This window comes from Trichechus manatus, unplaced genomic scaffold, assembly GCF_000243295.1.
Source record: "Trichechus manatus latirostris isolate Lorelei unplaced genomic scaffold, TriManLat1.0 scaffold00046, whole genome shotgun sequence".
NCBI classification, from domain to species: Eukaryota; Metazoa; Chordata; class Mammalia; order Sirenia; family Trichechidae; genus Trichechus; species Trichechus manatus.
Genome location: NW_004443982.1, coordinates 5,951,329 through 5,972,946, shown reverse-complemented (window position 1 = coordinate 5,972,946; position 21,618 = coordinate 5,951,329). Strand labels below are relative to the sequence as shown.

At 39.7% G+C, this 21,618-nt stretch overlaps 1 protein-coding gene across 1 annotated transcript in view; it reads left to right on the top strand.

Moving 5' to 3' along the window:
* JADE3 (jade family PHD finger 3) overlaps nt 1-21,618 on the top strand; it is a 101,701-nt gene that overhangs the window by 65,792 nt on the left and 14,291 nt on the right. Inside the window, exons 5-7 of the mRNA XM_004376905.2 lie at nt 1,754-1,965; nt 7,785-7,952; nt 12,743-12,859. Coding sequence (XP_004376962.2) covers nt 1,754-1,965; nt 7,785-7,952; nt 12,743-12,859 — 497 coding nt within the window. The remainder of the gene's footprint in view (nt 1-1,753; nt 1,966-7,784; nt 7,953-12,742; nt 12,860-21,618) is intronic.

Below are 21,618 nucleotides of genomic sequence, written 5' to 3'. Positions count from 1 at the left end.
CATTACAGTCATTACAGTGCTGCCTTCAGCATGAAACCACTTTATTCGTATTTTGCAACTAATTCCCCTTGGATGAGGTTTTTTTAAAAAAATAAACTTTTTATTTTGGAATAGTTTTCAATTTACAGAAAAGTTGCACATTTAATACAGAGTTCCCATATGCTCCTCACACAATTTCAGTTTTCCCTAATGTTAACATATTACATTACCATGGTGCATTTGTCAAAACTAGGAAACCAACACAGGTACACTACTGTTAACTAAACTCCAGACTTTACTGGGCTTTCACCGGTTTTTCCATTAATGACTTTTTTTCTGTTCCAGAGTCCCATCCAGGATACCACATTGCATTTAGGCTTGGACGGCTTTTAAAAGAGGATTATCTTATCTCAAGTTTTCCTTTAGGGTGAATAATATTGTAGTGAGGCTTCTAAGAGCTTAAACTTCTAAAAACAAAATTAAGCAATTTCCTAATATTTCAGATTAGGAAATTTTTAAGTTAAGTGCTTACTACATAGCAGGTACTATACTAAGCAATGTATGAACATTATCTCATCTCAGCCTCACAAAAAATTGATGAGTTTGGTATTATTATCCTTATGTTATAGATAAGGAAATCAAGGTCAAAGCTGACCGAGGCAATATGAAGGCAAAGTTGGAATTTGAACCCAAGTGCTCTAATAACCACAATACTATATTCCTTCGCTCCAGAAAAAAATAATATATATTTGTGTGTAATTTGTCTTGAAACAATGAAACATAAGGCCTGGGAAGCTTTTGATTTCATAAGTAGCCACAACATTAAGAAAGGTAGTTTATGCAAAATTCTAAAGTTCCTTAGGACACTGTGTTTTACAACTGAAATGGAATACTTTGGTAAATTTGTTTTTTATTATTTTGAGAATTATTCTTGGAGTTTACAAACTGTTAGAATAAATATATAAGTGCTTTCATAAAATCATTAGTCTTTCTAAGAAGAAAAATGTTTTGTTGTCACCAACATCCACCATATGAATCTTTTAGTTGGGTCATTAAATGTCGAATGCTAAGAAAAAATAAAAGTATAGAAGGAAAAAGGGATCAAGACACAAAAATGGTAATTTCAGAAATGGCAGTTAGACTTTTTGAATGCAGATAGGTTTATATTATATTGTAGTTTGCCATTGGAAAATACCATGTTGGATTTTTAAAAAGTCAGGTTTGAAAACAAAGTATTTCATATGTATAACATAGTGCCTAGAATTTTCATTTCAGGGTTTAATGCCTTTTTATATGAACATTTCCTTGTATAACTGCTGGATATGCTCACTGGGACTAATTTACCAAGAATGGATTATTATTTATGTCCAAATAGTTATGTGAGTTTAATTATTTCATTACCCTCTATATTAAAGTGTTCAAAATTACAAAGCTCAGTGAATGCCCTCCCTCAGTGGCAGTTAGAGAAAATGGAGAGAGATTTAGGAGGAGACAGGCTAGGATTTAGGCAGAAAATTGAAAGGGTCAGTAATACATCTCCAAAGGAATATGGTGAAATGTGTTTCTCCTTTCATGTGTCAAACACTAATATGTGATTATAGGTAAATATAGAATAACTCTAGTAAAAGATTATTTGAAATCTGGTTGTTTTAGAGGAGAGAAGAGATAGTTTTATCCTTTAGAATCCCTCCCACCCCAGCATTAGGCTCACAGTGGTTGATTTGGGAATGACAGCAGACTGATGGATTGATTGATTGTTTGTATTTCTGTGCAGGTTATGGGCCAGTTGATGAGAATCTTATGGAAAAGACAGTAGAAGTCCTGGAACGCCATTGCCATGAAAATATGAACCATGCTATTGAGACAGAGGAAGGGCTAGGCATAGAGTATGATGAAGATGTGATCTGTGATGTGTGCCGGTCTCCAGACAGTGAAGAAGGGAATGATATGGTATTCTGTGATAAGTGTAACATCTGTGTGCATCAGGTTAGTGAGAGTGGTGACCGCTACCTCCCCACAGTCGGCCTTTCTGAAGCTCAGTGATGAACTCCAGCACCCATGTTTGGGTAGCAGCTTGCATTTAAGGATGAAAATAAAAGATTTGTCCTGGCTGTTCTTCAGTATTTCCTCTAGAAACAGTACCTCTTATGATCCTCTGGGTGACCTATCTACTAACTTCATCCCAGGGAGGGGGGTTAAACCCAGGTCTTTATTGTGTCACTTTATGCCCCCACCATTGATATTGCCTTGTTCAATACTTTTTACATTCCCCCCAAATGTCTCTCTGCTGCCTGTGTGGGAATTTCTCCTCTGCCTTTGAAACCCTGTTGCATCATCAGGTTATGTCCATGGTGAGTTTACACTCTATACAAATGGAGGTCTGGACTCCTTATCCTTGTTACCCAAGGGCTTCCTCCATTCCCCAGATATATCACTCCTGGGAAGCTAGGTCCACCCCACTTTTAAAGATCATAGAATTTTAGAACTGTAAAGGACTGCTGTCCAACTCCCCAGTTTTACAGATAATATCTGGAGAGATGAAGTGACTTATCCAAGTTCTTACAGCTAGTTGTTTATCATTCTTCCTAGCACACTGCTTTTTTATTTAACAGTGGTAATGATGATGATATCAATATTCTTTTTAGTTCTTTCCTTCCCCTCTCCACCACAAGCCCTGTGCTCTAGCTAAACGAGTTTATAAAGGTCCAGTGATGAATATTCCTAACACTGTCTTGTCGCCATGGTTCAGCCACAGTCCAATTTAAAATGTCTTCTTCTCCTTCCTCCAGCTCCCAAAAATCTACATATCTTCCAAGATCTACTTCAAATCCTTTCTTAACTCCCCTAAGTGATTTTTGACTCTTCTGAACTTACTGTGTATTTCATTCATTTCATTAATTTATCTAGCAAATATGTAGGTACTCAGCACCATCTGTGTGCCAGGAGTGTGCTTCATGTTGAGGACACAGTCAGTCAAGAGGCAGACAGGTCTCTACCCCCAGGGAGATCATAGTCTGGAGTAAGGACTACAAATGAACTGCCAATTTAGCATAGCATGCCATGTGTTTTTGTACATAATTCCATGCTGCTGTGGAAGTGCATGGGAGGGATAAGGTCAGGGACAACTTCCAGGGGGGCGGCATCCGAGCTGAATCTTAATGGTCAAAAGAAGATGCCAGGTAAAACAGCAAGGTTTGTTCAGGCAGAGTGGAGAACCTGTTCAAACAGAGTAGTGAGAGTGGGCAAGGTATGTCAGGGGTAACTCTCAGTGGTTCCTACCTATAGAGAGTAGTAGGTGGGATAGGAAAGCGATGGAGAGTGAGGGTAGAGAGGGGTGCAGGAACAAGTGTGAAGAGCCTTCTCAGACAAACTAAAGAACTTTGGTTTTGTCCAATCAACCCTGAAGGATCTCGTTTGTGTTTTAGAAAGGTTATTCTGGCTACAGAATGATTAGAATAGATAACATGAGATAGAGAGAAACTAGGGCTTAAAACTTTTTTGATTCCGTGGAACACCTCTGTATGTAAAAGGTACTCAAAATTATTCTGTAACCAATGGAGTCTTTTATCTTTCTTCATTCACCTGTGTCCTTTAAAATAGTGGATTTTGAAAATTCACCTTCGCTCTACCAATTATTGCCATTTATGTCATACTTTTGGAGCCCTGGTGTCGTAGGGTCAGCTTGCATTTAAGGAACCCACCAGAGGCTCTCTGGGAGAAAAGACTTGGCAATCTGCTCCTGTAAAGATTACAGCCTTGGAAACCCTATAGGGCAGTTCTGCTCTGTCCTGTAGGGTCGCTATGAGTTGGAATCGACTCGATGGCAACGGGCTTGGTTTGGGTTTTTTATGTCACACCTTTAGTGAGAGCAGAAAACCTTCACCATTTAAGTATGAACTTAAGAAACTGACAGTACAGGTCCACAATTCCTTCTCTGTAATTCCAAAATTATTAAAAATTCTGAAAAGTGAAAGTTATTACTTAAGTTTAGCACCAAACCTAATTTTGGGACAACACCAGTACTCACTTAATATGGGGCTGTTTATAGTCTTTATCTCATTTTATGTAAATATTCATATGTTTTTTAGAGAGATATTAATGTGATTATATGGGGTCCTGGTGGCGCAGTGGTTTAAGCATTTGGCTGCTAGCCGAAAGGTTGGTAGTTCGAATCCACCAGCCACTCCTTGGAAACCCTTTGGGGCAGTTCTACTCTATCATATAGGGTCACTATGAGTCAGAATTGACTCGGCGGCAGTGGGTTTGGTTTTTTGGGGGGTTTTGTTTTTGGTCCCCTGGTCCCACTGAGGGGGTTAGGTAATCTACCATATATATGGTATACTGTATTACTTTCCTAATATCTGAACAATTCTGAATTTCTTAATGTTTCTCATCGTAGGGGTTTCAGATAAAGGACTTGTAGACCTGTAGTAGATTCAAAGGCAATAGTACAAAAGTCATCTGTATACTTTTTCTACATTTGTCCTTTACATTGGCACAAAATATTAAGGATTTTTTTTTTTTCAGATTCTGTGACTAACAAAATTAAATGGAGCATGGTATTTTTCCCCAAGGATATTTTGTTTTGCAAACATATCAAGTAATGACTATAAACAATGTTCTTCCTCAAATAGAAAGAGATGACAATAACAACTGACAAGACCTTGCTGAATGTAAGCTAGTATGCAGTAAAGCTGGGACATTTGTGCCACAAAGTTTTATATAAAAGAAACTCTTCCCAAAGTGAGAACATTCAAGACTTCTTTAGATTCTAAAGAGATCCTTGGGTTAGAGCTCCCTCTGTTGACTGAAGTGACTTAAATGATTTGGAAAATTTGGTTTATTCCTTAACATAATGGGGACAGGTTGACATCTGATCTGAATTTATTAAACGTAATTTTTCTTCTTTAGTCACCATATTATGTTCAGTGTTTCTTCCTCAGTGATGATAATACACTTATGGTCAGTACTTTCGAAGAAATGTTTATATCAGTAGACTTTAGAGTTTAGCAATGAACTTGAATTTTCATTAAAAATGTACAAGTTGGGACCATTTCAAGCCCCTTCATGTATATCCGTTTTCTGCTTCTTAGCCCAGGTATTGAACACTGAAATTGAGGCCTGAATTAATTTTCCTGAAGGTACAAGGTGCATATTCTTATATCATTTATGTCTGTCATGCATATAATTTTTGGCACTGACTTCATTAACCCCCTGAAATTATATGTAAAACATACGTAAATGCATGCGTGCAATTTTCTCAGGAAGGTCCACAGCCTTCGTTATTTTGTGGTCCAGAAAAAGTTGAGAGCCACTGCCATGGAATACAAGCTTCTACCATCTTATGACCATAAATAAGTCTACAGAAGGGCTAATTAAATGGTTTTCTGCTGCGTAAAATAGCCAGGAGATAAGGGCATTCCTAGAAGCGGCCACTGGCCTTTCTTCTGCTGGTATGAAAGGGGCTATATCTTAGTGAGGAAGTTTGCTATTATTTCCTAGCAAAAATTCTGAGCTTCAGAGAAAAATCTTTAAAGGTTAGGAATCTTATAAATGGTTACTGTCATAAGAACAGCCTGATTGATCAGAGTCCAGCTTCAGTTCTTGAGTTAAATTAAATTGTTCTACCAAACCACCAGAGGAGCCTGGGTGGCTTGAGCAGTTTGGGATTGGCTGCTAACCGAAAGGTTGATGGTTTGAACCCACCCAATGGCCCTATGGAAGAAAAGGCCTGACAATCTACTTCTGTAAAGATTACAGCCAAGAAAACCCTGTGGAGCAGTTCTACTCTGTCACATGGGGTCACCATGCATTAGAGGCTGACTTAATGGCAGCTAACGATAATAACAACCAAACTTCCTCACCTTTAATAACAACCAAAATTCCTCATCTTCTCGAGCTCAGCATATGGGGCATTCCAGATAAATTGGTAATAAAGGCCCTCTGCCGTCTCCTTAGAGTCTCACTGAGAAGATAAAACATAGACAACAGCAAGAGTAGAGAAGAAGAGGTGATACTGACTACACATGTGGTGAGGGAAATAGCATAGATTGTGGTGGTGCTAATGAGGTTCAGGAAGTAGAGCAAACTCAAGGGGCTACAGTGGCCTGAGAAGGGTGCTTAGAGGGGCCTGGAGTTTGAGCCAGGTCTTAAAGGGTGAGAAGGGTCTGACGGTGCAAAGAGCAGCTGACAGTAAAGAGCAGGGAAACTGCTTAAACAGACATATGAAGTTGAGAATTACAAAGATTGGTTATGGGAAAACCAGGAAGCCTGCCTGTGCTAGTCAAGGGCCCTATGTTTGGGTATGGTGGGGCATGAGAACACAGGTAAGGTGAGGAGCAGCAGAGTTTAGATCAGGAGTCAGCAAGCTTTTTCTTTGAAAGGCTGTTTTAGACTTTGCCAGCCACATATGATCTCTGTCGTGTATTCTTCGTTTTTATTTTTTACAATTCTTTAAAAATACAAAAACCATTCTTAGCTTGTAGGCCTTACAAAAACAAGCCTTAGGTGGTAATTTGCCAACCCCCGTTTTAGATTCAGAGAGAAGAGATACAGAGGGAATCCCTGAAGTGTTTGCCACTGTGAAATCCTTGTCTTAGTAAGAATATGGAAGCCAAATAGAGAAAGAGTTGAAGGTGTGTAGGAGGAGGAATAATTTAGAAATAAATCCATCCAGGCAAAGAGTGATGAGAACTTGGATGGGGCAGTTGTGGTAGGAATGGAAAAGGTCAGAGGCTGAGGGCCACTCTATAGGGAGGAATAGTGACCCTCAGGGACAGAGGAGATGAAATAGGTAGTATGAATCCAGGAATTTGGATCTGGAAGGTGGGAAGCATTGTGATGTGGACAGGAGGAGTTTGGGAAAGCAGCCTGGTTGGGGGAACATGATGAGTAACTGTTAATAACTTGAATATGAGATGAGGGTCAATCTCTCAAGCCAGGCAGAGACCCAGAAGCTACCATGGTGAACCAGTCAGTGGTGGAGAGTGTGCCAGGCCACATGGGAAGCCCAGGTGTCCCCAGGTTTAGGCTCTAATAGAGGGGAGCAGCAAAGAGTGGGGAGGATGGGCAAAATTGGAGGTAGTGAAAAGGAAGTCTAGAATGTTTTCCAAACTGGTATCCCCCTCCCCTACCAGCAATTCATTTATTTATTTTTCCAACTTCATTCCATAAAGGATTTGAAGCAGCTTCCAGAGCTCATTATGGAGTATTGTGATTAATGTAATATTCTATTCAATTCAGGATTCATTCACAAGTCCTTTTTCAACCCAAGCAAATAATTGTTGCAATTTGCTGAGTGGTTTTTATGCACCAGGCACTCTGTTAGACACTTTATAAACACTAGCTCCTCAGAAGCTTCCTTCTTTTTTTCTAACACTTTTTTTTTATTACAGCAGTGCATGGCATGTAGAAGTTGTTCAACAAATAATTGACTGACCAATTATAATACGTAGTCCTTGAAGTAGCTTTAGAAAACAGGCATACACACACACCCACACTCAAATCAGTAATCCCAGCACTCAGATAACAGTTGGGCTAGTCTTTGGGTGTATTTCCTTCTAGTCTTATTCTATTGTCTTTAAAGTCAGTACTCATAGACAAAGACAAGCTGATCCTATAACAGATGCTGAAAGTTGCTTTTTTGAGTGTTTTTAAATTACTAGATCCTGGATATGAGTTTGTTTGGCTTTATTTGCGTCTTTCGCCTAAAAGCAAGGAATGTTCTGTGACTGTACATCAGAATAGACATCCACCTGGTGAAAAGATGTTGACCATTCTCCTTACTCCCCTCCTTGTGCCTCCAGGCCTGCTACGGCATCCTCAAGGTCCCAGAAGGCAGCTGGTTGTGTCGCTCCTGTGTCCTGGGCATTCATCCACAATGTCTCTTATGTCCAAAGAGAGGTGGGGCCATGAAGACCACCAGGACAGGGACTAAGTGGGCTCATGTCAGCTGTGCCCTATGGATTCCAGAGGTAAGAATTCATCCAGGTCTGCAGTCACAAATGTTCATACTGACTCAGGCTTAGCATAAAGATGCTTCATGCCTGCCCATGTTTCTGAAGTGACAATGCTTCCACTTAAACTACCTCAATTCCTTCTTGAATACAGGTATGCATGTAAACCTGTGCTGATTCATTCATAGGTGGTACTACCAGTGGTATTTGGTAAATTTGTATGAGAGTAGAGACACAAAAGACCAGAGAGTAAGCAGCAGATTTTTTTAAGTGTAGAGTTTCATAAATGTTTACATGTGTATGTATCTGTAACCACAACCCAGACCAAGATGTGGAACACCCCAAACAAACAAAGAGCACCCCAGAAGGCTCCTTCATATCCACTTTCCAGTCCCTGTCCCCCTGGAGTAATCACCATTTTGGTTTCTATCACCATAGATCCGTTTTGTCTGTTTTTGAGCATCATATAAATGGAATCATACAATATGTACTCTTTCCTCTCTCGCTTTTACTCAACACTCCATGTTGTTGTATGTGTCACTAGTTCATTCCTTTTTATTGCTAAGTGTTATTCTATTGTACGAATATAGTACCACAATTCATTTACCGATTATGTTTGTGTTATTTCGAGTTTTAGACTATTACAAATAAAGTGCGTGCCCTTTGATTTCTGAAGCTCTTTCAGAGTTTAGACTCAACATTTGCCTAAGAGCTTCTTTATTCAAAACTCCATTCCTCATTATTTAAGCTGTTCCTTCAGTTGCTGGTATTTTCTCAGGGGCTGCATACACACCAAGTTGATTTAAACAGGCTTCCAGGCATTTCGTCTCCTTCTTATGGCTGCCTTTTTTTAGCTGCTTGGATATGCCACTCACACCCTCTCTCCCCAACCCCCATCCAAGCCAGAAAATTTGTGAAGCAGTTTAACTGCCTGAGGAGACAGACTGCAGAATTTAGTTGGTGAGAAGCTGATAATACTATATCAGTAATTCATTCTCCTTTAAAACTCCCTCGCTTTATTCTTGTTAAAGTTGGTTCCAGGGCAGTTACTATCTAATAACCAAGCTCACAAAGTTAAACTAAAAGTCCTAGGTATGTACTGTCATGGTTTGAATTATGTCCGCCAAAAATGTGTATCAATTTGGCTGGGCCATGATTCCCGGAATTGTGTGGTTGGCCTCTATTTTGTGATTGTAATTTTATGTTAAAGAGGATTAGGGTGGGATTGTAACACCAGCCTTACCCAGGTCATATCCCTGATCCAATGTAAAGGGAGTTTCCCTTTTACCTTACAAGAGATAAAAGGAAAGGGAAGCAAGCAGAGAACTGGGGACCTCATAACACCAAGAAAGCAGTGCTAGGAGCAGAGCGCGTCCTTTGGGCCTGGGGTCCCTGCACAGAGAAGCTCCTAGTCCGGGGGAACATTAAGGAGAAGAAGGCCGACAGAGAGAGAAAGCCTTTCCCTGGAGCTGGTGCCCTGAATTTGGACTTGTAGCCTACTGGACTGTGAGAGAATAAATTTCTCTTTGTTAAAGCCATCCACTTGTGGTATTTCTGTTAGAGCAGTGCTAGATGAGTAAGACACGTACTTTTGTATTCTTATGTATATAGAAGTCAGAATTTTTAAAATTTTTTTGAGTAGTTGTTTGTTTTCTCACTAAGAGCATCCAGTTTACAGATACGTGAAATGAGGTCTCAGATTTCTGACCAAAAGCGTGACTAATGTCCTGAGCAAGTCCCCCAGCTAATAGAGCAGGTTCTCTCAGCACATAAAGGTCTAGAGAACATGATTCAGGAAGACTACTTTAAAAGTAAATGAAGCTTTCTCACCTGTTAGCATTCGCTTATGGACTGTTCAAGCTCTCTCTGATCTTTTTACTGTTAGTCTCCTGATGTAGGTGGAGCGTATACTAGTTTTACCATTGTTATTCAGCAGTCTTTTACTTTTTAAAATTGTATCTCCCTTAGAAACTCATGTATATATTTGTAAAAAAAATTCAAAACACTTCAGTAGCAATTGTTTAACTCCTTACTTTAATATGGAAAAATTTTTTTTCCGTTTTTTTAAAGTACCCCTCTCCTTTCAGCATTATCCCAAAAACTAATTTCACTTTGAAGCTTCTTAGGCTGAGGGAGTAGGGTAAGCTGATGATAGTTATGTGGTTTTAAAGACTTCGGTTTAAAAATATTATTATCCTCAACCTTTCTACTTATGTGCTCTAAAATCTCTTCATTACCTGAATTGCTGCTACTTTCCAACAATATGCTGAACTGAAAGGCTTATCACTGCCTCTGTTTTTCATCCGTAGTTAATTAAATTAAATAACAAAGCATCTAGCACCATCTCTCTAACATAAGATAGGTGCTAGATTTTGTGAAGTTTTAATTTCTTTCCTTAGTAGTTTTCTTTGATTCCTGATTTATTAAGGTAACTATTCCCAAAAGTGCAAAGACAAGCTACTGACTGGGAAAATATCTTTGGGAACTGTATGTCTGATCAGAATCCAGTAGCCAAAGTATACATAAAAGTTCAACAACTTACCAACAAAAAAAGACAAATAACCCAATCATAAAATGGGCAAAGGACTTAAATAGACATTTCACCAAAGAAGACATTCAAATGGCCACCAAACACATGAAAAGATGCTCAGCATCATAAGCCATCAGAGAGATGCAAATCCAAAGCCACAATGAGATACCATTTCACTCCCACTTGGATGGCTAAAATTTAAAAAAAAAAAAACAAAAAACAAATGTTGGCAAGGATGTGGGGAAATTGGAACCCTTGCCCATTGCTAGTGGGAATGTAAAATGGTACAGCTGTTACAGAAAACAGTGTGGCAGTTCCTCAAAAAACTAAAAATAGAACTACCATATGACCCAGCAATTCCACTCCTAGGTGTATACCCAAAAGACTTGAAAGCGGAGACTCAAAAAGAGACTTGTATACCAGTGTTCATTACAGCACTATTACAATAGCCATAAGGTGGAAACAACATAAATGTCCATCAGCAGATGAATGGATAAACAAAATATGGTACATACATACAATGGAATACTACTCACCAGGTAAGGGAAATGAAGTCTTAATATATGCTATAATATGGATGGAGCTGGAAGACATTACACTGAGTGAAATAAGTCAATCACAGAAGGACAAATATTGTATGACTTCACTTATATAAAAAGACAAGAAGAGGCAAATGTATAGAGACCAAAGTTTATTAGTGGTTACCAGGGGCAGGAGGGCGGGGGAAAGTAGGAGGTTAACGGTAATGGAAATATTGCATTGATTAAGGGTGGGGTTGCATAGCCGATTATTGTAATTGCTGTCAATAAGTTGTATACCTGTAAAAAGTTGAATTGGCAAAAGTTATGTGATTATATATATGATGACAAAAAAAAAGAGTAACTGTTGAGGCTGCTTATGTACAACCAAAAACATCCTAGGATTTAGTTTCTTGGTTTGGAGGTTTAGGGTCATGGTTTCATGGGATGTCCCAATTCTTTGGCCTAATAACACGTTTAGTGCTTCTGTTCTACCTCCTAGTTCATTGTGTAGTGCCTGGGGTCTTAAAAGCTTGCAGGGGCCATCCAAGTCACGACAACAGAGGAAGGAAAGTCAGGAATAGAAGGAGGAATGTGTGGAATGTATGGCTGATTGCTTCCACAAACAACTGACTTCTTTACCATGAGACTAAAAGAACTGGATGGTGCCCGGCTACTATTACTGAACATTTTGATCAAAGATTCCATAGAAGAACCCTTATCAAACGGGGGAAAATGCATAGCAGAATTTCAAATTCTCATAGACTCCAGACGTCCCTGGAACCATGAAGGTTGGATGAACCCCTGAAACTATTGCTCTGAGATAATCTTTAAATCTTAAACCAAACATATCCCCTGAATCCTTCTTAAAACCAAACAGTAGTTTAGCTTAACTAATAAAGAACGTCTGCCTTGAGCATTATGCTCTTTTAAGAATTATCTATATGGGATCAACTTGACAACAGCAACTCAAAAGATTACATAGGAACCTTAGAGGGCAGTGAATTTATATTAATGGAGGAGGAACAACTCAGAAAAGGAGGTTGAGAATGGTTGCACAACTCAAAGCATGTAATCAGTGTCACTAAATGGTACATGTAGAAACAGTTGAATTGGTATATGTTTTGCTGCGTATATTCTCAACAACAACAAAAAAATAAATAAAATTTAAAAAAAGACTAAAACACTAAATGATGGCAATGATAAGGAGCAACTAGAATTCTCACATTTTGCTGGTAGCAGTGTATAATGGTAAAATCACTGTAAAAAAGTTTGGTAATTTATTATAAAATTAAACATACACAACCAGCAATTCTGGGAATTAAATTACTCAAGAGAAATGAAAACATTCATTCATAAAAAGACTTATATAGGAATGTTCACAGTAGCGTTATTTATAATTGCCAAAAGCTGGAAACAATCCAAATGCCCCATCCAATAAACAAGAGAATGGATAAATAAATTGTATTATATTCATGCAATGGAATAACAGAAATTTAAAAAGGAATAAATACTGATTTACACACAAAAGGTATCTATTCCTAGTCTGTACATCTGCCCTCTCACCCCATAAATGAATCATGTACATTACTAGAAATGATGGAAGATCTGAGCAGTGTGTTTTTTTAAATTTATTCTTGGTTCCATATTAACCTCATTGTTTTGATATTCTGAGCTTCATGTAACATCATTTATGTTTTGTGAAATGTACTTCTGGAATGCCTTGGTGCCTCTGCCTTATGGTGGTGTTTTATTTATAGGTCAGCATTGCTTGTCCTGAGAGAATGGAACCAATCACAAAGGTCTCCCACATCCCACCCAGTCGGTGGGCCTTAGTTTGCAACCTGTGTAAGTTGAAGACAGGGGCTTGTATTCAGGTAAGTCTCCTCGAGAAGTAGTGGAGTGAGCTAACACCAAATTGAACGGATTCATTCTCCCAGTGAGAGTGCCCTATCAACCAAGAAGTCACTCAGGAGGCTACCTGCTCACTTCTGGGGCTCTGCCTTTATACAGACCATTTCCGGAACTTTTTTTTTTTTGGCATTGTTTCTGGACCCTTCAGCTTAATCTTTTGATATCCATAGTAGAAGTTAATTTCCATCCTTGTGATGTCAGATCTGATGAATAAGGTAAGTGCTGAAGCTGGATGATACCATCCTGGGTGGAAACAAGCCATAACTCTAAAACCAACAGGCCTGTGTCCTTGTGTGGCTTACCAACTGACAGTGGATGGTTTCTGGGGTTCTAGGATGATTTGACGAATGACCTTGTTGCTGGACTAAGTGCAACTCATTTTGGTAGTGAAAGATGCATTTCAATGGATAAATTCTGGTAGATAAGTTTGAAAGTCATTCTTGTAGGCACACTTATTGCATCTGGTAGTGCAGATAAAGGTTTCTGAGACATCTGAGGAACAGGAATTCAGCTGCTTGAAGTAGAAGTAGTGGCTTGTGGGGCAGATGCATTACCACATTCTACCCTCTGTTATAGTTATTTATCTATGAGTTTTATCTTCCGTAGTGGGCTATAAGCTCAGACTGTTTCATCTTTAGGTCCCCTATCCCACTGATGGGGCAGACAGACAATAAATAATAGATTGATGGATGGAAAGATAGAGGTATGTAATGTTCTGAAGTAAATTTCTCGTTTGTAGGACAGTGGTTCTTATTTTTATTACCTAGCGTTTAGATTCTGCATTTTCTAAAAGCCTTACCAAAAGGAGACTTTTAAAACTTATTATAAGGAATTACATTTATTCAACAAATATTTGAGTGCTAGTTGTGCGTCAGGCACTGTTCTAGGCACTTTAGATTCATGGATGAGCCAACAAAGAACCTTGCACTATATACCTTACATTTTAGTTGAGAGAGATAGATAATAATATATATTAAACAGTGTGCTAGGAGATGTTAAGTGCTATGTTGGTAGGCGCCATCTAATCGGATCTGACTCATAGCGACCCTGTGTACAACAGAACAAAATGCTACCTAGTCGTGCACCATCGTCACAATTGTTGCTATGTTTGAGCCCATTGTTAAAGTCACTGTGTCATTACACCTTGTTGAGAGTCTCCTTCTTTTTCGCTGACCCTCCTCTTTACCAAATATGATGTCCTTCTCCAGGTACTGATCCCTCCTAATAATATGTCCAGTGTAAGTGAGACAAAATCTCACCATCCTTGCTTTTAAGAAGCGTTCAGACTGTACTTCTTCCAAGACAGATATGTTTGTTTTTCTGGCAGTCCATGGTATATTCACTATTCTTCACCAACACCGTAATTCAGAGGCATCAGTTCTTCGGTCTTCCTTATTCATTGTCCAGCTTTTGCATGCGTATGAGGCAACGGAAAATACCATGGCTTGGGTCAGGTGCACCTCAGTCCTCAAAGTGACATCTTTGCTTTTCAACACTTTAAAGAGGTCGTTGCAGCAGATTTGCCCAATGCAATATGTCGTTTGATTTCTTGACTGCTGCTCCCATGGTCATTGATTGTGGTCCAAGTAACATGAAATCCTTGATGACTTCAGTATTTTCTCCGTTTATCATGATGTTGTCTATTGGTCCAGTTGTGAGGTTTTCTGTTTTCTTTATGTTGAGGTGTAGTCCATACTGAAGGCTGTAGTCTTATTTTCATTAGTAAGTGCTTCAAGCCCTCTTTGCTTTCCGCAAGCAAGGTTGTGTGCTCTGCATATTGCAGGTTGTTAATGAGTCTTCCTCCAATCCTGATGCCACGTTCTTCTTCATATAGTCCAGCTTCACGGATTATTTGTTCAGCTTACAGATTGAATAAGTATGGTGAAAAAAATACAACCCTGACGCACACATTTTCTGATTTTAAACCACGCAGTATCTCCTTGTTCTGTTCGAACAACTGCCTCTTCTAGGTCTGTGTACAAGTTCTGTATGAGCACAAGTAGTCTTGTGGAATTCCCATTCTTCACAGTATTATCCATGTCTTAGTTATCTAGTGCTGCTATAACAGAAATACCACAAGTGGATGGCTTTAACAAACAGAAGTTTATTCTCTCACAGTCTAGGAGGCTAGAAGTTCAAATTCAGGGCACTAGCTCCAGGGGAAGGCTTTCTCTCCCTGTCAGCTGTGGAAGAAGGTCCTTGTCATCAGTCTTCCCCTGGTCTAGGAGCTTCTCAGTGCAGGGACCTTGGGTCCAAAGGACACACACTGCTCCTGGCATTACTTTCTAGGTGATAAATGAGTTCCCCCTGTCTCTCTGCTCGCTTCTCTTATATCTCAAAAGAGATTGACTTAACACACAACCTCATCTTGTGGATTGAGTCCTGCCTCATTAACATAACTGCCTCTAATCCCACCTCATTAACATAGAGGTAGGATTTACAACACATAGGAAAATCACATCAGATGACAAAATGGTGGACAATCACACAATACTGGGAGACACGGACTAGCCAAGTTGACACACATTTTGGTGGGACACAGTTCAATCCGTAATTTGTCATGATCCACACAGTTGGATGCCTTTGTGTAATCAGTAAAAGAGGTAAACATCTTTCTGGTATTCTTTGCTTTTAGCCAAGATCCATCTGACATCAGCAGTGATATCCCTTGTTCCACATCCTCTCTGAGTTCGGCTCGAATTTCTGGCAGTTCCCTGTTGATGTACTACAGCAGCCGTTTTTGGATTATCTTCAGCAAAATTTTCCTCACATGTGATATTATTGATATTGTTCGTTAATTTCTGCATTCTGTTGGATCACCTTTCTTTGGAATGGGCATGTATATGGATCTCTTCCAATCGATTGGCCAGGTAGCTGTCTTCCACATTTTTTGGCATTGACTAGTGAGTGCTTCCAGCATTGCATCCGTTTGTTGAAACATCTCAATTGGTATTCCATCAATCCCTGGAGCCTTGTTTGTCACCAATGCCTTCAGTGCAATTTGGACTTCTTCCTTCAGTACCATTGATTCTTGATCATATGCTACCTCTTAAAATGGTTGAACATTGACCAATTCTTTTTGGTACAGTGACTCTGTATATTCCTTCCATCTTCTTTTGATGCTTCCTGCATCATTCAAGTTTTTGCCTATAGAATCCTTCAGTATTGCAATTTGAGGCTTGAATTTTTTCTTCAGTTCTTTCAGCTTGATAAATGCCGAGTGTGTTCTTCCCTTTTGGTTTTCTAACTTCAGGTCTTTGCACATTTCATTATAATACCTTAGTTTGTCTTCTCGAGCAGCCCTTTGAAATCTTTTTTTCAGCTCTTTTGCTTCATTTCTTTCATTCGCTTTAGCTACTTTACGTTCAAGACCAAGTTTCAGAGTCTCTTCTGACATCCGTTTTGGTCTTTTCTTTCTTTTTAATGACCGCTTGCTTTCTTCATGTATGATGCCCTTGACGTCATCCCACTACTCATCTGGTCTTCAGTCATTAGTGTTGAATGCATCAAATCTATTCTTTAGGTGATCTCTAAATTCAGGTGGGATATACTATATTTTTACACAAATAACACGGGCCTTCTGTGTTTGTTTGCCGGCCGTGCCCTCCCCCGGCGAGGTATTTTCGTAAGTATGCTATGCTGATTTTTTTTTTACAGCAACATGTGGAAGAGGATTGGCATGATGGCGCTTGTGAGGATGCCTTGCAGGAGGAGGGCCTGGCCGGCAAACAAATGCAGAAGGCTTGTGTTATTTACGTAAAAATATAGTACTCAAGGTCGTACTTTGGCTCTCACGTACTTGTTTTAATTTTCTTCAGCTTCAACTTGAACTTGCATATGAGTAATGGGTGGTCTGTTCCGCAGTTGGCCCCTGGCCTTGTTCTGACTGATGATATGGAGCTTCTCCATCGTCTCTTTCCACAGATGTCATCGATTTGATTTCTTTGTATTCCATCCGGTGTGGTCCATGTGTATAGTCATCGTTTACATTGTTGAAAAGGGTATTTCCAACAAATAAGTCATTGGTCTTGTAAAATTCTATCATGCGATCTCTGGCGTCGTTTCTGTCACCAAGGCCCTATTTCCCAACTACTGAACCTTCTTAGTTTCCAGCTTTTGCATTCCAGTCACCAGTAATTATCAGTGTATCTTGATTGCATGTTTAATCAATTTCAGACTGCAAAAGTTGGTAAAAATCTTCAATTTCTTCATCTTTGGTGCTATGGAAAGGAAAAAATGTGGAGTAGAGGAAGAAGATAGAGAGTGCAGGGCAAGGGGCATGAGTTGCAAATTTAAATAGAGTGGTCAGGGTAGGATCCATTGTATAATTAACAATTGAGCAAAGACTTGAAGTTGAGAGAGAGAATTCTGCAGATATTTGGGGTGAAAGTGTTGCTGGCAAAAACGATTTGGTGCTTCCTTAAAAAGCTAGAAATAGAAATACCATATGATCCAGCAATCCTAGGAATATATCCTAGAGAAATAAGAGCCGTCACACGAATGGGCATATGCACATCCATGTTCATTGCAGCATTGTTCACAATAGCAAAAAAAGATGGAAACAACCTAGGTATCCCTATCAACAGATGAATGGATAAACAAATTATGGTACATAAACACAAAATGGAATACTGTGCAACGATGAAGAACAATGATGAATCCCAAAACATCTCACAACATGGATGAATCTGGAGGGCATTGTGCTGAGTGAAATTAGTCAGTCACAAATGGACAAATATTGTATGAGCCCACTATTATAAGAACTCAAGAAAAGGTTTAAACACAGAAAAAGTATTCTTTGATGGTTACGAGGGTGGGGAGTGGGGGAATTCACTAACTAGATAGTAGACAAGGATCATCTTCAGTGAAGGGAAAGGCAACATACAATACAGGGGAAATCAGCACAACTGGACCAAAGCAAAAGCTAAGAAGTTTCCTGGACACATCCAAATACTTTGAGGAACAGAGTAGCTGGGGCTGGGGCCTGGAGACTGTAGTTTCAGGGGACATCTAGGTCAATTGGCGTAACAAAGTTTTTTAAGAAAATGTTCTGCATCCCACTTTGGTGAGTGCTGTCTGGGGTCTTAAAAGCTAGCAAGTGGCCATCTAAGATGCATCAGTTGGTCCCATCCCACTTGTAGCAAAGGAAAATGAAGAAAACCAAAGACACAAGGAAAATATTAGCCCAACAGACTAAAGGACCACATAAACCAGAGACTTCCACCAGCCTGAAACCAGAACTAGATGGTGCCCGACTACCACCAATGACTGCCGTTACAGGGAACACAACAGAGAGTCCCAGACGGAGCACTAGAAAAGTATGGAGCAGAACTCAAATTCATGTAAAAAGACCAGACTCAGTAGTCTGACAGACTGGAGGAACCCCCAAAACTATGGCCCCCAGACACTCTGTTAACCCAGAACTGAAACCATTCCCGAAGCCCGCTCTTCAGACAAAGATTAGACAGGACTATAAAACAAAAAATAATACACGTGAGGAATGTGCTTCTTAGTTCAGCCAGATACATGAGACCAAATGGGAGGCTTCTGTCCAGAGGCAGGATGAGAAGGCAGGAAGGGACAGGAACTGGTTGAATGGACACAGGGAACCCGGAGTGGAAAGTGGGGGGCTGTGCTGTCACAATGTGAGGATTACATCTAATGTCACAAAACAATATGTGTATAAATTTTTGCATGAGAAATTAAGCTGTAAGCTTTCACCTAAAGCACAATTTAAAAAAAACTTCTGTAAAAGAAAAAAAAAGTGTTCCAAGCAGAGGGAACAGTGGGTGCAAAGGCCCTGAGGTAGGAGGTTGTGTGGCCTTCTGAGCGACAAGGAAGGAGGCCAGTGAGACTAGAACGAAGTGTGTGGAAAAGAAACTCAGAGATTACAAGGGGACCTGATCAACTAAGGGCAGAAGTTGGCAAACTTCTTCTATAGAGGGCCAGATAGTGAATATTTAAGATAGCCATATAGTCATAATTACTCAACTCTGCCATTGTAATGAAAAACAGCCATAGGTAATATATAAACAAAAGAGTATGACTCTTTTCTAATAAAACTATTTATGTACTCTAAAATTTAAATTTCTTGTACTTTTCATGTGTCACAAAATATTATTGTTATTTTGATTTTTTCCCCACTATTTAAAAATGTAAAAACCATTCTTAGCTTTCGTTCTTAGCTTGTAGCCTGTACGAAAATAGGCAACTGACCACATTTGGTTTGCAGCCTGTAGTTTGCCAGCCCCCGGGTATAGGGCTTCCAGAGCAATTGTAAGGTCTTTTGCTTTTACTCTGAGTTTAAGGGGGAGCCATTGGCAGGTTTTAAGCAAATGAGTGATGTGATATGACTTAACGTTTTTAAGAGATCACTCTGTGAAATGATGTCTAGGATTTGCTTCAAAATAATCTAGAGGACAGTATACTGTGTGGAGTAAAGATAAAACAAGATTGGCTATATATTGATTGTTGAAGCTGGATAATGGGTATATGGGGGGTTCATTATAGTAGTCTCTCTAATCTTGTATATGTTTCAAATTTCCACAGTAAAAGGTTCAAAAATAAGACACTCTGGCTGCTGTATTCAGAATAGAGGGAATAGACACGGAAAGGGTAGAAACGGGAAAAGCACTTAGGAAGCTATTACAGTAATCCATGAGAGAGATGATGGTAGCTGTGGCGGTGGTGAGAAGTGACAAGTGGTTGGATTCTGGATGAATTTTGAAGGTGGAGCCAACAGGATTTTCTATGGATCAGATATGAGGTATAAGAGAAAGATAAGCTAAGGATGACTCCAGGTTTTTTGGTCTGAACGGTGAGACAGGTTAAGTTGCCATAAACTGGATGGAGAGATCTGCAGGTAGAACTAATTTGGGGGGAAAGACCAGGAGTTCAGTTTCGGACATTTAAGTTTGAGATATCTATCACATATCCACTGAAAATGTCCAACTGGCAGTTGGCTACGTGAGTCTGGAGTTTGAGAGCAAGTTTTGGACTGAAGACATAGATTTGGAAGTCATTGTCCTTTAAAGCCTGGACTGGGTAAGATCACCGAGTCAGTGAGTGTAGATAGAGAAGAGTACCAATGCCTTGAGACATTCCAAAATTAAGAGGTCAAAGAGAATTGGAAGAAAAAGTAGAGGAGACTGAAAAGAAGCTGTCAGGAAGACGGGAAAAAAACAAGAGTGTGGTAGCCTAGAAACCAAGGGAAGAGAGTGTTTCAAGGAGTAGTGTAAAATGCTGCTGAAGTAAGATGAGGCCTGAAAATTGACCACTGAATTTAGCAATGTGCCTATTGGTAGTCTGGATAAGCAGTTTAGGTAGAGTGGTAATGGCAAAAGCGACATTGCCATGGGTCCAGGCAAAGAAATGGGGTAGTAGTAGTCAGGAAAAGATGGAAGAAATAACAGCAAAAGATATATGAAGGGGGCAATCCAGTGAGGAGGGAACACTGCTGGATCAGAGGATAGGGTGAAGTCTGCGAGTGGAAGGACGTTAGACGAGAGCACGTACAGTTCCTCCCTGGTAACAGGCTTGAAGGCAGAGTATGTGGGTGCAGTTTGGGGTAGGTGTGTTGGTGGGAATCTGCAGAAGTTCTCTTTTGATTGCTTTAATTTCCTCAGTGAAATAGGAAGCAGGATCATCAGCTGAGAATGAGGTCCAGAGGTTTGAGGAGAAAGGAGATGTGAGATAGTTTTATGGTTTGGGGAAGTGCAGTGTAAATACCAAGCTGCATTAAAGACACCCCCCCCCCACAACCTGCCCCAAATGTGAGGGAATGAACTTCAGGTGACCTTCATAAGTGTGGTTGTGTTTTTCCCCGCCTGTTTTGCTTATAATGATAGAGTGGTCTTTGTTTTCCACAGTTAATATCTGGTTTTCCTGTGGGAAAACAAGATCCCTGAATTTTTTTTTCCTTTTAAATCATCACGAAGTAAAGTTAATTCCAACCTTGTTAGTAATTTGGCATATTGCTTCCTGTACCAAAATCAGAAACATAGTAAAATTTAGTAATTGAGTAGGTGTCAAATTTTAGCTAATCATTGTTCTTCGGAGGTTCATTTAAGAGTCTTTGTGATTAGTAACATATCTTTGGTCTTTTGCTTTATAAATCATTTCTGGAAATTTTTTAACTGTGTCGGTTGTGTCAGCTCTGGCTTTCTGACTCCAGGCATTGAGAATGCCCCCATCTCTCCTCTTCTGTTTAATTTAGGAACATCCACTAGGAAAGAATAGAATCTAGCATCAGTGGGTTTGCGTTCTAGACTAGCCAGTATATATAGCCTCCCTATCGGGAAACTAGAACCTTTCTCATGAGCACAAAGGCTTCTGATAATCCTGGAGCAGACCCTAAAGACTTGGTTCAAATCAGGTGCCCCAAGCAGCTTTGGATTTTGCTTAGGCTCTGGAGCATAGTCCCCCAAACTTGCCAGCTTTCTAGAATTCCTGTAGGCCCCTTCTATATCTTATGTTCAAGCCCCTATTCAACCTAGATCCAGATACTTTAAACTTTCCTTGAGAGGAAAGAAAGAAAAGTGGTTAAGAATATGGCCTTTGGAGCCAGCCAGACTCCCTGGATTCAAATCCTAGTTCCACCACTTGCTAGTTATGCAGTCTTAGGGAGGTTACCTAACATCTCTGTGCCTCAGTTTCCACATCTATAACTGGAGATGATAATACCAAAAAAAAAAAAAAACTAAGCCCATGGCCATTGAGTCGA